This window comes from Pseudonaja textilis, chromosome 9 (genome assembly GCF_049901715.1).
Source record: "Pseudonaja textilis isolate UNSWEBS1 chromosome 9, rPseTex1.2, whole genome shotgun sequence".
Classification (NCBI taxonomy): Eukaryota; Metazoa; Chordata; class Lepidosauria; order Squamata; family Elapidae; genus Pseudonaja; species Pseudonaja textilis.
The window spans coordinates 21,714,095-21,730,648 of NC_141998.1; the positions used below are offsets into that span (position 1 = coordinate 21,714,095).

Sequence of the window (16,554 nt, forward strand, 5' to 3'; positions counted from 1 at the left end):
GTTTTTGAACTGACAATGTATTGGATGAAATATAAGAGAATGAATTCATCAAACACTTGGAAGGGACAACTCATAGATTTGGTTGAATCTTCAGACAACACGAGCGAGGCTTTCTATAAACAGTGTTATCAGTTCTGCAAGGCCCCACCTGGATATTTCAGTGTCATCTCCATCTCTGCTATGGTGTTCCCATTCGTTTTTTTTAAAGTTATCCTTTCATTGTGTGGGAGGGGAAAGAGATTGCCGACACGACATTTCTACAGATGTGAACATCTAGGTGACAAATAGCAAACCGGAAAGGCTGAGAAAATGAGGCCGCTTTGAAGTCATCCTCCCAAATGCTATCAGGACATGGTGGTAAACAAAATGCAGGATATTTTGTATTTGGCATTTAAACAGCTTGTCGTTATTACTGCTAAAAGTGTGCTTGGTAAAGGCCCGTGATATTTATTTCCTTTCCTGTGATTACAGAGCAGGCCACGAAAACAAATCCTGTACGAATGGAAGATTCCCACACTCTCATACCTCAGATAATGGGGGTGGCATAAAGCACCTTTCCACTATCATATAGAAGCCAAAGCAAGCAGAGAGTCTTGCCATGCCTGCAGCAAAAGCCCCCACTGCACACCATATTTTAAACTGGTCCTTGACTTACGACCACAGAGAAGCAGAGTTTCCATTGCTAAGCCAGGGAGGTTGTTAAATGAGTCACTCCCGATTTTACAACCATTTTTCGTTCAGCAAATCCCTGCCATCGTTAAGGGAAATCATGCAGGTCGTTCAGCGAATGCAGCTTCCTCCTTTGACTTTGTGTGTTAGAAGCCAGTTTTGCGGGAACGTCGCAAAAGGTGATCCCGGGCTCCTGGGATGCTCTAACTGTCATAAATACAGGCCAATTGCTAAGCACCCAAATTTGGACCACGGGGTGCTGCCACAATTGTCAGTACAAGAACCGGTTGTAATTTTTTTTTTTTTTTTTAGTGCCGTTGTAATTTTGAACGGGTTGCTAAACAAATGGCTGTAAGTCAAGGGCTTCCTGTGTTGATGGATGCATTATGTTGGGGAGGAAGGGGAAGAGAAAAGGGATGGACAGTGAAAGTTCAAAGCTGAAGGGAAGGACCCTGTTCCACTCTTGACATACTAGACAAACAATTTGTACCACTGTATTCTCCTCCTGTCGAGTCACATTCTACTAGTGGCCTCTCTCTGACTTTGGCCCATGAGGATAGGAATTGTTTTTTGCAGGACTACCAAGCCAACAAGGCTTTCAGCTTCTCCTGCAAGGGTTGCTACTCATGCTTGGTTCACCCTCCATACTAAGGCATTGTTTGCTTCAGTATGGCATCTTGCGTAAGCCGTCATGCACGTGTGGGCTTAAATAATGTACCGCATGCGCCACATCATGGCTTAGTACAATTGTAAACCAAGATGAGAGTCTCCTAAAGATGTGCACCACGATATGCATGGATAGATGTAGTGATTGTAGAGAAGAGCCTTGCAGAACAGGGGTAAGAACCACGGCATGGCTCTTTCTTCTGCCTCCCAAGGCCCTCCTCTATACGCACTCCAAGTGATGTCTTCAAGTATACAGAGACAACATCCTAAGACTAGCCATTCAGCAGTGCAGGAAACTATGCTACCTTCACTTATCTAACACTCTAGACAAACTGCTTACTGAATGGGTGAAAGCCCCAACAGCCCCTCCCCCATAAATGCAAAGAGCAAATCCAGAATGGAACTTGTTGAGCTCCCACCCAAAGGTAGCTCTAAAACATTTGTTTAAATTAATCTTGCATTCAGTCCCATAATTACACCTTTACCCTTAAAAGTGGTGGGCACTCTGGGGTAACCCAAGCTGAGCTCTCTAATACTATTCCAAGTGCACCTTCTAACCTTAAACTACTTAACTGCATTGACACCGTTAGGAAGAATTTACTTATTAATTGTATGCTGCTAACTACATGGAGACTCATAGAATTCAAGATATTGCCACGTTCTTCCCAGTCCAGTAAGATTCTCCTGGAGGGTTATTTCCAAAGGTTATGAATTGAAACAGGTTGCACGCTCTCCCCCGTTCCCCTGAAACAAGACAACAAGACAGAAGAAGGAAGCCTTACAATATCTAGAGGTCCCACAATATTTTCAGAGCGAGGCAGAGTTAAATTCTCACTTGGAAGCATCCTTCAAAAACGAAAACAAAAAAGCAACGAGGTTTGGAAAGGACATCAAAATTTTTCAGACCCTGTTAAGGGTGGAGATCAGCTCGTTCTAAAACATTTTGCTTATTTCATTCCTGTTCCTAACCGCAGTGGAACGTGAGAATTTCACTCTTCGCCAGGAACGCTGTCACTTTCGCTTCCTAAATCGATGCCTTTGGGGAAGTTTGGAAGAAAATTCAGCAGAATATGATCCTTCCCTGAGCTGGGAAAAACCATCCTAGAGCTACTGGGTAAGAAGTGAAGATCCATCTATATCAGGGGTGTCAAACTGGCAGACAGGTGCCTCATGCGCAAGCCACATGCACCCCAGCTCCACAAAGGGAAAAAGAACATTGCGATATGTCACATGACGGCAATGTGACACCGCAAGTTTCACACCCGTGATCTATACAGTGGAAGCTTCACACCCATGATCTATACAGTGGAAGCTTCCTTGCAACACCTCGCACAATTAGGAATACAATGCAGCCCTGGGTTATAATACTGAAAGAAAACTGCCCACACTCATCCAAAGTTACAGAAGTCAGGCGATGGTGGATGGCATCACCTACATTGTTATTCCTATCATCCCTTAGCAACAACTTTCCCAATTCCCTCCCCTCCCCATTAAAGTTTCTCTAAACTACCCACAATAAGAATAATTATAATATAAAACCCTTTTCTTAAGTTGCACTATTGACAGGACTGTGTGGTTGCACCAGCCAAACGCAACCCTTTTACCGCGCAAAGTCAAGATTCTTTCCAAATAGCCAACCCCAAAAGTAGAAAGTAAGTTTGGTCCTCCACATTACACCTCCTCTTCGCTATCCATCGTCCCTTCTCCCTCTTGATGTAGCCAATAACTGTTCACTGCACAGGTGAGGGCCAATGCTAACAGAGTTAAGGAGGACACCAGTAAGAACTTCTAGAAGATGAAAGGGGGAATTGCTGGAAGGCAGGGGAGATGCCTTCACCAATACACAACCATCTGCCTTGTGGTTCTGCCAGAAAATGCCCCCAAAATATTTTTGCAGCATTTCATCTGGAGCTTCTATTCTTGGACCTTAAAGAGTTGCTGGCTCAGTTTTTCTTTTTTTTAAGCCAATGGAAACACCTCACTTAGCACAGTGTGACACTGGAGTGCAATACCGAACTTGGATCCATATAGTTTTTGTGTTCAGAAAGGGATGGTGTTTACTGTATAGCAATTCCCCTGGTCTGGGAGCATCATTCGGTATTTCAGAGGAATTGCACAATCTACCTTAACTATGCCAATTAAACCTACCTGGTTTTCTGGGATGCCTTCTTTGGGAAAGTCAAGAAAAGTTACAAGATATTGGTGCCCTGCCCTCTGATAACTGGAAACCTCGAAGGCCAGGATTTCACCACTAATTCCTTACACACTTGGTAGCTGACCTTTGAGCTCTAACAAAAGAAATGTGTGCAACTATTTTTAACGCCACCGCACCAGCTATCCTTTCAAAAAAGTTCACACAGCGCATTCAAAGTGCTTTTTACAAAGAGCTCTTAATGATGTATTTCATAGTCCCGATCTGCTTCAATGTCTACAGAAAGACACCCTTTTCTCCATATTCAAAACTCATCCTAAAATGTAAAATGATGTAATGACTTTCAGAATTAGTCCAACCCAGATACTAAAATAAAAGAAAATAGTAAAATTACCTGGGAAGTGGAAGTGTTAAGTGCCAACACATTTTTCAAAATTAAAAAAAAAATGCCTAGCTTATTTTTTTTTCATCATTAATAACTTTGCTGAACTCTTAAACATCTATTTACTTGCTATCTCTTTAAATAGTCTTTTTCATCCTCTATTCCCATTCCCCCACCCTACATGTAAAATAGAAATCAAATTTATCTTTATATACTTTTATATACAACACAGTTCTGGAATACCCGAAGAGCAAATATTCCAAAGTCTGAACAGAAAACGAGATTCCTCTAAATAGTTCATCTAGGACAGGGGTATCCAACCTTGGCAAATTTAAGACTTGTGGACTTAAACTCTCAGAATTCTGGGAGTTATTAAGGTTGGACCCTCCTGCTCTGAGGTGTTATTTCTGTCACTCAAGGATATCTATATATATAAGGGCCAAAGGACTAACAAAGGACTTCCTTTGACCAAGTGAAAGTCTACAGTCACTGCTGAATTTCTACATCAGCTTTAAGTTTCTAAAACAATCAGGACTTGCCCCCAAAGAATCCTGGGAACCGTAGTTCTGGTAAAAGTCTTCCTCTTCCTCTCAAAATTCCACTCCTTGGCCCAACCTGGAGAGGCGAAGTATCTATTAAAGTGGAACTGAAGGCTGGGGAAGAATCATGCCTCCAAAGCAAGTAGAAATTGGTGGGCAGGATGGAACAAGAGACAGATGAAATTAAAATAACTTCCTATAGCAAAAAGACAAAAGGATGTGTTTTTAATTTCTGTTGATCTGGAAGAAGTTTTGTTAATACAGAGTTCACACTTGCTCTATTTCCACCCAACCCTAATTTACAGTCAAAATATTTGGCCAAGTGACGTTATCTCTTGACGTTACTCATATAATATGTGCATGGAGCTCTCCACCATGTGGCAATTTCAAATCTATTTTAAAGTGATGCCTTCCATGTGGGAGTGTCCAGACACCCTATCCTTCAATTGATCAATGCTTTGTTAAATGCTCCATGCTCACAATATCAGATTCCCTAACCCTTGGCTCAAAATTGTTTCCTCCCTGCCATTATTTGGGCTCCTGTTTCATCTCGTTGGCCACAACTCTTCTACTCATGCATGCACAAAACTGCCAGAGTCCTCTGGATTTGATTATGAAAAATGTCTCTCCTACAGACATCTAGAAATAACCTAGAACATCTGCCAGTGTTAACTGCAGGTGACCAAATGTCAGGTGAAATAAATAAGAAACAGGAAGTTCTTGGAAAGTCTGAAATTTCAGAGATGACAAAGGCAAGGATGATAGAGCAGCGTGGTGGCCTACTGGTAAAGATCATCACCTCCCATGAAGAAGGTTGAGAGTCCAAACCTAAGTAGCGGCAGTTTTCTCTCCTAGAGCACAAAGAAAATATATCTGCTGTGAACTCCACATAGGCATCAGGAAGGGAATCCAGCCAGTAAATGCTCAACTCCATCCAGTTGCCCCTACTCTACCCAAAATTAAGGGATTTCAGGGTTGTAAAAAGAGAGACCAAGGTAAGGATGATACGACTGAAATCATACTGGAGGCAGCAGCTAATGTTTTCAGTCTTCTCTGTTTGTGGATTTTATTGACCTCTAATTCAACCATTTGATAAGTTTCCTCCAAAAAGCACGACTATTTTTAAAGTGATCCTTTCATATCAAAATATCTCCATGCAAATAAACTTAGAATCAATTCAGTCTAATTAAAGTTGCTAGCCGTGTTTTTGATTCGTTTTTGATTCATTTTTGATTTGTTTTGTTTAATTTATTACCTTCAATGCACATTCCCTCATGCCCAACTGTATTATTTTCTTCTTCAGGAACTGCTTTTCACAGATGAGGTTTTTTTCATTGAGCCAATTTCTAAGAAGGTACAGTGCAAACTTGGAGCTGCCTGAAAACTACCAATTTCAAAGATTCCCCCTGAGAACAGCCAACCTCTAAAGTTAATATTTTTCAAAACAATTCTCAAAAGTAGTACAGGCAAGCACAGGAAAAGTGATCTTCTCATTGCAAATAGAGTTCATGGTCAACAATCCAAGGAGCTCCTACATGTACAATTTCTTAGTTGAAATGAAATGAGAAAACCACTTTCCCTGAGGATCAAAAGAATTGTAGATTTTGTATGCTTCAGAAAGGAAGGATTTATTAATAGTTTATTACCCAACTGATTGTGGGAAGAACACCTTAATTCAGTGGTTTGCATCCTTCTCTTCATTATGGATCCCTTTTAAATACAGTGGAACCTCACATCACGACCGTAATCCGTTCTGTCAGAATAGTCATGAACTGGCAGAGACATGGTTAACAAGGTCAGCCAATGGGGGCTGAAACTTAAAGAGAGAGTCTGGGCCTGGTTTACCTCTGTTCTATGCTCAGCTCTAAAGTGAAACTAACTTGCTTGCCCGCTGAACTAAAGTGAAACTATTTTTCTTCTCTGCTTGTAACTTTTCCACATTGGAAGAATCTACTACTGGTACTGTAAACTTTACTTAATATGTTATTATGTATATAAAGAAGTTAATGACTCCTGCTGAATCAGTCATCTGTGTGTTTTCTGAATTTGAATTTCTGCTGCAAATTCTGACACATTCCAGGATTTCAGTCGCAACCCGATTTGGTCACGAACAGAAGCGAGACTGACTGTGCATGCACCTACAATTCTGAACATGTGCAGAAGGGGAAATTTCTGTGGCAGGAAAAATCGCCATGGCTGTATTTGATCAGTACCCAAGGATATGTTCATAACCAGAAGCAATAATTGCCCCAAATTTTTGGTTGTTGCCCAATTTGGTCGCAAACAGAAGCTTTCGCAACCTGAGGTTCCACTTTACCTTTTGTGGCCATGGATTATTGCTATGGACTTCCAAGATTTAACTCAAGATTTCTTCAAGCCTTCATGCCTCACCCCTTGTGACAACATCATGCCCCCCCACAGGTCTGTGAACTACAGGTTGAGAACCACTGCTTTAATTGATAAAGAGAAACCTGGGTCCAGTAAGCTGCTATGTGTTTGGGTTGGTGTTATAGACACTCAAGCCACATTTTCCATTTTCCATGTCAAGAAAGTCTAGTTTACCATGTCATCAGTGAGAATCTCTTGCCATTCTATAAAACGTCCAAGGCACAATGTGAGCGGATATAGTTTGGGCCAATAAATTCCTCCATAAGAATAGGGATCCTAAGGTGTAGTGAATATTCTTAATAACCACAAGGAAAAAGCTGTCCTGGAGACAACTTTAATTGCATTTCATCTTCGAGGCAGAGCTACCCTCAAGTAAAATGAGAAGTAAAGCTATCAAGGAGAACCCCCTTCGTCAAAAGAATCTGAAAAGAACCAAAGACATTGCCACAATCTGTGGCAATAATGAAGTTATGAATTCTGCAAGGTGAACGCAGTCACTTCCCAACTCCATGCACTCAGATCTGAAAGCTACTTTCAGGAAAACTGGATCTCAGCAGACACTGCAGTTATTTTTCTTATCTCCTTCAGCTCGCTGACATCTCTATTTTGGCTGTCTGATGTTCACAGCTCGATGGGTTTAAAACTTCGCTGAACCAGCCCATTGGTCACAATAATCTTCTGCAGATTGTAGCAGTAAATCACAATGTACTTCAAGGACAGACTAACACAGAAGGTCCAGCTCACACCTCCGAGAGGGCTGTGTGCATTTTTTTCAAAAAAGGTGAATTCCTTTCTCCTGATCTCTTGCACATCAATGTTTTCTGCAAAGTCATCTAACTTCTTCTCTTGCCTTTTTCTTTGTATATAGCTATATAGTTCTTATACACATTCCTTCTCTTAAATAAAAACAACCTCTTTTTGAACTATCCCTCGCTCATTTGCACGTACATCCATTCAGGCTTACATATAAAAAAACGAGAACTGCCATGCTCAAGGCTGAAGCCTAGCAAATAAAAGCGTTTACACTAACTTGATTTGGAATTGCAAGCTTTGATCAAAGGGGATGCAAACCTCAAGACTTTTAACATACGGGCAAAAAGATACAATTGGTTTAGCTGTGCAGCGCTTCTGAAAATGTACACATTTGGCTGACTAGCGAATAAAAGCATTTCCCTTGGAGGCGGGTGTTATTTATTTAGGAAAAATCCTTATTGTTTCTGCGGGTCTATAAAAAATTGTATTAACAAAGCACTGAAATGGCAAAAAACCAAAACCAAACCCTGAAATATTCCACTTTCTTCCCTTGCATTTCTTCATTTAATTCTAAAGCCAAATGCAATTCTGCTCCAACAGCAAAATTAGCATGAGAGCAAAATTCCCCTTCACTTTAGTGCAATTTCAATGTGTCCAGTGCACTTCAAAGGAATAGAAGCAGCTGTCAGCTTTCTTGTGACATTTGTTAATACACAGCTGACACCCAAAATCTTGGAAGTCTTATGAACCTAAAACACTTAGCACCTTAAAAATTAAAAATCTTCCTGGATTTAAGGGAAGTTGTAGCTCTTTAATGCACATTTGAAATGAACGAAAATGTGTCCAGGGATGACGGCCTCTGCAGTTTTGAGAATGGCGGTTAAAAATAAAAATAAAAATGGGGATAAAAGTTGGCCAAATCCTTATAACAGCGACGCTACTAACAGCTGGGCAAAAAAAAATCTTTACTTTGGGATTTTAGCATTCTGCAAAGCTATTTCATCAGTCACAATCCCAAGAGCTTTCCATTATACTGTGACCTCATGCACATCCAAGCAAAAGTTATCAGACATCCAAGAACGTGAATCGGGATCGCACATGCAAACATTCAGCCTCACAATCCTAACTTAGTGATTCTGAGATTGGTTGGAAGTCCGGCGGCCCCTCAGTAACATCAGGTTAAGCCTCTCTGAAAGCTTGCCTTCTACTCCCTTTCAAGAAAATGACATGTTCTTGAGGGACAGGATGATGAGGAATCTCAGCGGACTTGCCTCAACTGCCCTCTGCTCTTCGCCAATTGCAAAGGTTCTCAAAGATTCCAGGGTTTTTCAGCCAGTGGTGAGAAGCAATGGTGGATAAAAGAGAGAACAGTGGAGAGAAACATAAAACTGACTTGAGTCCACCCATGTGCCATGACGTGGTCGCATAGAATCTATCTGCCTCCCTTGGAACAGGTGTTTCTTCGCCATCCTGGTGCCCTTCAGATGTGATGGGAGTTTACCTCTATCATCTCTCAATCAGCAGGGCCAAAGTTACTCTGACTATATCTCATCACCTGCTCAAATGTGCAGAACTCCATGTAAATTCACCGAAGTTCAAAATGATTGAAAGCTCCTTTCTCTGACCTACATTTTTTTTTCCATATACAGATTCTTTTGAATTTTAAATAAGCATTTTATTTAAAAAGAAATAAACCTCAGTGTTTTTAACTCAGTAGAAACACACCCTGTGTATATCTGCAGTAAAACACAGAGATACGTTGTTGTAACTACTTGCCTCGGAAAATTGACTGCACTTTGATCATCTTACTATAAGGTCTAATGGTGCTCTAAACACACCATGCGAAGCTAGGATTCACATTCAGCTGACTACAATATGCCATAAAGACCTAGTTAATACATGATGCTAAGGAATAAAACATGGTTTACAAACTATATTGGCCAGCATTACAGGACATTCTATTCCTAGACCAATGAACTACATCATGGCTTTCCACAGAGTATCAGCCCAACTCTGGAAAGACTTATAATCATTTCAAGAAATCTTTGTGTGACTTTTTCAAAGCCTGCACAGTTTGTAACTTAACTAACTCAACTTGTTCAATGCATCGTGAGAGATTAAAAGATGGAATCCTTGGTACTCTCTGAGTTTGGTGGTTTGTTTGCAGATGTTTCCTCACCCAACTAGGTAATATCTTGTGTGGGGGGTGTGGGGTTTGCTTCCTGTTTGTATGCAGGAGCTTGCCCTGCCCATTTTGGTGAGGGTATACTTTTCTCCTTGGTCCAAAGAGGTCTTCCTCCAAGGAGAAAAACATACTCCCACCAAAACAGGCAGGGCAAGCTACTACTTATGAACAAGGATCAAATTCCCACACCCTCCTAGCACTGATGATGTTCTCTGGTTGGGTAATGAAATATCTGCAAACAAATTACCAAGCTCAGAGATGTCCAAGAACTCCACAGTTCAATCCTGACAAAAATATTCTCTTCTGTTGGAAGTTTGAAAGATGCTCAGCACACTTTATTGCATTTTGCACTCAAAGTCAACAGGGGAGAATGAAAAACATGAGGATTTGGGGGGCCATGGTACATAGTCAGTGGATTATACTTGGCTTGACAAATATCAATAATCCATTGACACTAAGGGCATGGAATAATAATTCAACTACATCACCCTTTCTATTCTCAACCAATAAGAGGAGAAGTCTTGCTTTGAGACTTAGAGTTAAACACATTCTTGCTGCCGGTGATTTGTGTTTTTTTTTAAAAATTTTATTTTCCTTGTTGGGTTTCTATCCTAGGAGTTTCATCCTGGCATCCCCACCTCAAATTTGTTATCACCACCGCAACCCTGTGAGCTATGTTGGGCTAAAATATCACTCTGTGAACTTCCATGACAATGGCAGGATTTGAACCCACAATTTCGTGTTTCTAGGTCCAACTTCATTATTGGTGCACTATGCCGGCACTTTTTTTTTAGCCTTTAAAAAAAATGTTAAAGTAAAAAAAGGCATACTGATACTACTCCTGATCGTTCTTTGGAGTACACAAAATGGGCCCATCCAAAGCTCTCTCTCCCCAAAATAAATAAATAAAAACAACAATATAAACTATCTCTAGTCTCATTACGGGGAAAACAAAAGTGGAAAACAAAGAAATATTCAATATAGCTTGGAAAGCTAAAAAACGGGGGGTGGGGGGGAGAAATCCCCCACCCACATTCCACAGAAGGATTGTGGGGGGAAACGATGTGGAGGAAAACTCAATCTGAATTATTACTGAGGAGACCGGGATTTCTGAATCCCTACAATTCAGAAAGTTCTGCGGAATGGATTCAGAGGCCACAAATTCTGAATTTCCTCTTTGATCTAAACTGATCACTTCACTCCAAAACCCAAAATGTAAAGCATTGGTGATCAAATAATTACAACAGGGCTGGGCATCTACAGCCTCTTTATGATCTGTGGACTTCAACTCCCAGAATTCCTGCTGGCTGAGGAATTCTGGGAGAATTCAACTCCCAGAATTCCTCAGCCAAAGACTGAGGAAAGGGCAAGACTTAAAGGTTGTCGAGGTTGGACATCCTTGCTTTAAAACGTCAACGCACACGCTAAAGATACCCAAAATAATATTGAAATCCTGATATTTGTAACAGCTGATTTGCCATTAGAATGATTAGTGGAATAGCCTCCAATGTGTTCCATTAGTTGAACAAGACCAAGTCCCTCCTAGAAGGTCCATGCTCCCACTTGGCAAGTTACAAATGACTGAGATCACATATGCTGCTAAGGCATTGTTCCCTCAACCATGGTTTATTGAATAAACCATCACCAGCTGGGTTCCAGGACTCATTCTCTCCTGCCTCTCCTTCCACATCACCACAGAAGACTCACACAAGCAGAACATGAATGGCAAAGACAGCTGCCATGTTATAGCACTGGGCAGCCAGCCAATTGGGAGTAATACAATGATTTGGGTAAACATATGCAGGAAGTTGTATTATTATAAAGCTAAGTGTCCTAGTTGAATAAAGAAAGCTTGACTAGTTGAACTCTTGGTCCAAGAATCCAAAACTTAACTCACTGGAAGAGAATGCCACCAAAGTAAGCAAGAATTTTGTGAGCAAAACTCACAAAGGACTCAATATAAAATACCCCACCAGATGAAACTGAATTCCTACATGAGAATCAGTGTGGTACCATACTCAAAATCTGAAGTAGGAGTGAGTACAGCCAGATTCTAATCCTCCTGTAGAGGTGGAAGACAGCTGGATGACTTAACAGAATAACAGAGTTGGAAGGGACCTTGGAGGTCTTCTAGTCCGACTCTCTGCTCAAGTAGGAAACTCCTATACCATTTCAGACAAATGGTTGTCCAATCTCTTCTTGAAAACCTCCAGTGTTGGATCACCCACAACTTCTGGAGTCAAGTTGTTCCATTGGTTAATTGTTCTAGCTGTCAGTAATTTTCTCCTTAGTTCTAGGTTGGATATCTCCTTGAATGGTTTCTATCCATTGCTTCTTGTCCTGCCTTCAGATACTTTGGAGGATAAGTTGACCCTCTTTTCTTTATGGTAGCCCCTTAGATATTGGAATACTGCAAACAAGTCACCCCTAGTCCTTCTTTTCATTAAACTAGACATATTCAATTTCTGCAACCAGTCCCCTAATCATCCTTGTTCTTCTTCTCTGTATTCTTTCTAGAGTCTCAACATCTTTTTTATATCATGGTGACCAAAACTGGATGCAGTATTTCATATAACTTTTGGCCAGTCACTTGCTCTCTGTCCTAGACTAAGAAGTTTAAAAAAAAGCACCTCTATTTATCAACCTTCACTTGGCCAGCATGGTAGATCACCGTTGACAACCTTGATCAACCCTTCATCCTGCAGTGGATTGACCTGAGTTGATGGTAACAATTGTCTAATGATAGCCATTAATAGTCCAAACTGCCAATTTTCAGAAATGCTTTCATTTTATGCATGGAAATGCTGAGACCTAAGCTGGTTATATGTTAAGTAGGCCTGGTGATGCATCAAGTAATACCAAGAAAGTCTATTCGTTTCGACCACCTTACGCCATCACATTCAAATCTATACCAGCCTGCCCTATTTTTTAATGGAAGCTTGGGCAGGTGGCAAACGTGATGGCATCAAGTTGAAGAACACACTCCAATAAGGAAATCAAAATGCTTGCTTCAACTCAGCCCCCAATGTATTGCTTTGGATCAGAGGTGTTATTCAGCAGATTCTGACCAGTTCTGGAGAACCGGTAGCGGAAATTTTGAGTAGTTCAGAGAACCGACAAATGCTGGCCCCGCCCCAATCTCTTCTCTGCCTCCCATTGAGTCCCAGCTGATTGGCTGGGTCTTCTTTTGTTGCCCTGCCCAGGAGAATGGAGCTGGAAAGCAGGTTAGTGGGGTGGGGAGGGAATGGGATTTGCAGTAACCTTCCCCAGGAGTGGGAAAGGAATTGAGATTTTGTAGTATCCTTCCCCTGCCACACCCATCAAGCCATACCCAGCAAGTCACGCCAATAGAACCAGTATTAAAAAAAATTGAATCCCACCACTGCTTTGGATAGCTTAAGAAAAACCATGATTTCTGTCTCATCTCCTGGCAATGTCAATCTTTCTGTTCATGTTACTATCCATCCCACTCAGTAAGACAGCATTAGAAAGGAAGAAGATCTTGCCAATGACTTCAGTGAAAGAGTCAAAGATATATCAGCCTTCTAAACTGATACGGATTTCATGCCAGCTGCATTGTCACAATCCTCCTTCCAATTGGTTGAAGTCAACTGATACTGTAGCCCTTCGGGGCAGTAGGCACTATTGCCATTGGCCTATGGTAGAGATCTTCTCTAAGAGAAGCCATCTTCTATAGAAGATCATATCAGAGGCTACCCTAAATAAACAGCATCTGTCATTAAATCTGCACTCAGATATGACTCTTCAGACCTTGTTTCTAGAGTTTTGCAGACTGTTAAGTCCTCTCTAGTCAAACATCAAAGATCTTGAAAAGCTAAGCAGGAGTCAGACCTACTTGATGATATTAGGACATTCCAGGTAGTCAGCTAGAGTGGGAATTTTAAAAAATTCTAGAATGCAACCCCAAATCCTTTCTGTATATTTTTATCAAGAAAACTAGATGGATGTGACTAGACTAGACTAGACTAGACTAGACTAGAACTTGGCCTCTACTTGAAGGAAACTTCATTATTTACGCCAGAGGTCTCCAAACTTAGCAACCTTAAGACTCGTGGACTTCAACTCCCAGAATTCAAATTCTCCAGCCAGCATGCTGGAGAATGCTGGGAGTTGAAGTCCACAAGTCTTAAAGTTGCCAAGTTTGGAGACCCCGATTTACTCCAAGCTGCCCGAGAAGCAAATCTAAATATTACATACAAGGAACACTTCAAAATAAATGTAATAAAAAGCTAGAAGATCTGGTTAGGTATGTTCAAAGCTATAGAAACAATCTATGCACTCTTATACCGTATTTATATAATCATCTTGTTAGATGGCCCCAAGCAACAATATGTAATCTACAAAACCAAGCACAGTTCTCCTTGCCCCATGTGCTGAGTTTATCATGGTTAAGAAGCAAATATGGGGACTTATTTCTGGGGTTCACTATGTGTTGCTCCTGACAGTTTTCAAAGAAATTAACAGTAATATTTCTAATCCTCCTCTCCATCCGTCACTTGATTCTCTGAATAATCCTACCTGATAAACCCAACTAAACTAGTTTGGTGTCAATGTAGGGAAACATCCTAAGATGTTTGCAAAATTCAATTTTTCACCATCGTAGTCTCTAAATATTTACTTCTAGAATAACATTAATAAAAGGAAGCATAATAAGGACCTGCCTTAAGACCATGATGAGGAAGAAGAGAAACACAACCAAAATCAATATCAGAAGGAAGAGGCATAGTAGTAGAAAGATATAGGGAATTTGGTTTTACTAGCTGCTACTTGAAAGAATTTCTGTATTCAATTTTGGAAAATTAGATTATTTTCCAAACTCTCTTTTTCGGCTGCATTTTTGCTGGTCTTTTTTTTTTTTTTTCCATTTTGCTCAAGTCTATACTCGCAGCAAGTCAACTGGTAACATCTGAAGGCTACAGGATGTAGTTCTTTTAGACTGCAAATAGGAATCCTTTCCATTTTTTTTAAAAGCAGAAATCCTTTGCAAGTTTTAAAAGTAGTTCTAACTTCCCTCTCCACTGAGCTAATTCTCTGCAGACAATTTACATCATCAAGAAAGATGTCCAATTATCGTCCTCTAATTTTCTAGCCCTTTCTGCTAACCTGGGCTCAGCCTCCTCATTCTGTTGTTCTTGTAGATGAATATACTACGTGTATTTTATTATGTGGTCAGGAAAAAAAAAGACTGAAACCGGAGAAATCCTTGCTTAAACATAGTCAGAAGAGTTTTAAAACCTCCGTATTTCAGCAGAGCTAATGCAATGATGCTTTATAGTGAAAATCTAGCTTTTTTGTTTAAAAAAAAAAGGTGTACTACAGTACAGATACAAGCATAGCAAAATTAGCATCTTAAAAGAACCCCATCTAAACCTAAATTTTGCCAGAAAGTACAATTTGGGTTGTCAATTTTCCTGGCCATTGAGACAAACAAACAAACAAACTGCTATTTTCCTATTTAGTCTGTTATAAAATAAAATGTCCTACACGTTTTGTCCCCACCCCCCCAGTGTAAATTAATAAAGTCTCCATAAATGATTGAACTGTGCAAAATACAAGGCATACTCTCATCCTAGGTCTTTACCCAACAGATAAGAAAGTCAACAATATGTTGTATTTTCACTTAGAATATTCAGACATCAAAGAGGTATGACAGTTGAAACAAGCAGAATATTTTTGTTTTCCCCTTGGTGTGTTTGGATAATTTCTAATAACACACTAGTAAATAAAAATTAACAGGTCATAACCCTTATATATCTCAGCTCAAAATCTCGGTAGTTTTGCCAACCAACTTGCTCAACTAATACCATGTTTTCTTTCTCTAGTGAATTCTAAATCAACACTACGTAAATGCACACCGTCTCTTGCTTCTATGGTTTCTTTTTCATATATACGAAAACAGAAATGTCTCATATATATGAATAAATAATATTGGGAGAACCAGGTTTGTACAATTCGATCAATCGTATTCCCCTTCCAGAGAGTATACAAGCTGAAGCTACAGCAGAGAGCAGGTGGCTGCCCAGTTCTTACCAAAGAGCTCCTAGCTCTTCATTGCCCATCTCTGAGAGAGATCCAGAGAAAGTTTGGAAAGAGGATGAGGAGGGTTAAACTGAAATATTTGCTTTTTGCCTTTTCACCGGTTTACATAGGATACCTCCTCTCCTCATGGATTACATTATAGTAGAAGACTATGCAGCAGATGTAACTTGCTCCTCACAAAGGTCAAAGAACTTCACCCTGGATTTTATCTTCTCACAGATCATCACATCCCGTGTCGCTGATCAGTGGATCCTGAAGGCCTAAGCCACACCAACCTGTGCTTCAATTTCTCCTTCGACGCATTTGACCACAGAGAAATCTACAACTTTTCTTCTCCTTATTTCCCTCTCTTCCCCCTGGCTGGTGTTATTCTAAAGTAAGGTAGCATGCCCACTAGAATCGTCATGGTCCACGTTGTTCAGAATGGCTGTCTGGTCTTCAGGAACCTGCCGGTGACAGAGGTCATCCTTCAGGGCGGAAAGGCGGGCAAAGGGATCCTGGCGAGAGTGTCTCTTCTTTTTCCGTAGACAGACCGCTTCGTCAGGCCACAGTACCTGAGAGTTAGGATGTTGTTGAACCTGGGAGGCAGAACCATCTGGAGAAGAAAACAAAGAGGAAGGAGTTGGTTAATCTCCGGCACCAGTATTACGAGAGGACATTTAAGTCTTTGAAGTCCTCTCTTTAAGCCAACAAAAAGCAGGCCGCCATCACCATAAATCAACACACACACACACACACAACCTAAGGTATCACCAAGGTG

General features: G+C 40.6%; 1 protein-coding gene across 1 annotated transcript in view; it reads right to left on the bottom strand.

Moving 5' to 3' along the window:
* Positions 1–13,877: 13,877 nt before the first annotated feature.
* Positions 13,878–16,554, bottom strand: part of IGSF9B (immunoglobulin superfamily member 9B) — a 59,957-nt gene continuing 57,280 nt past the window's right edge. Inside the window, exon 20 of the mRNA XM_026709124.2 lies at positions 13,878–16,389. Within this exon, the coding sequence (XP_026564909.2) occupies positions 16,166–16,389 (224 nt within the window). The 3' untranslated portion in view covers positions 13,878–16,165. The remainder of the gene's footprint in view (positions 16,390–16,554) is intronic.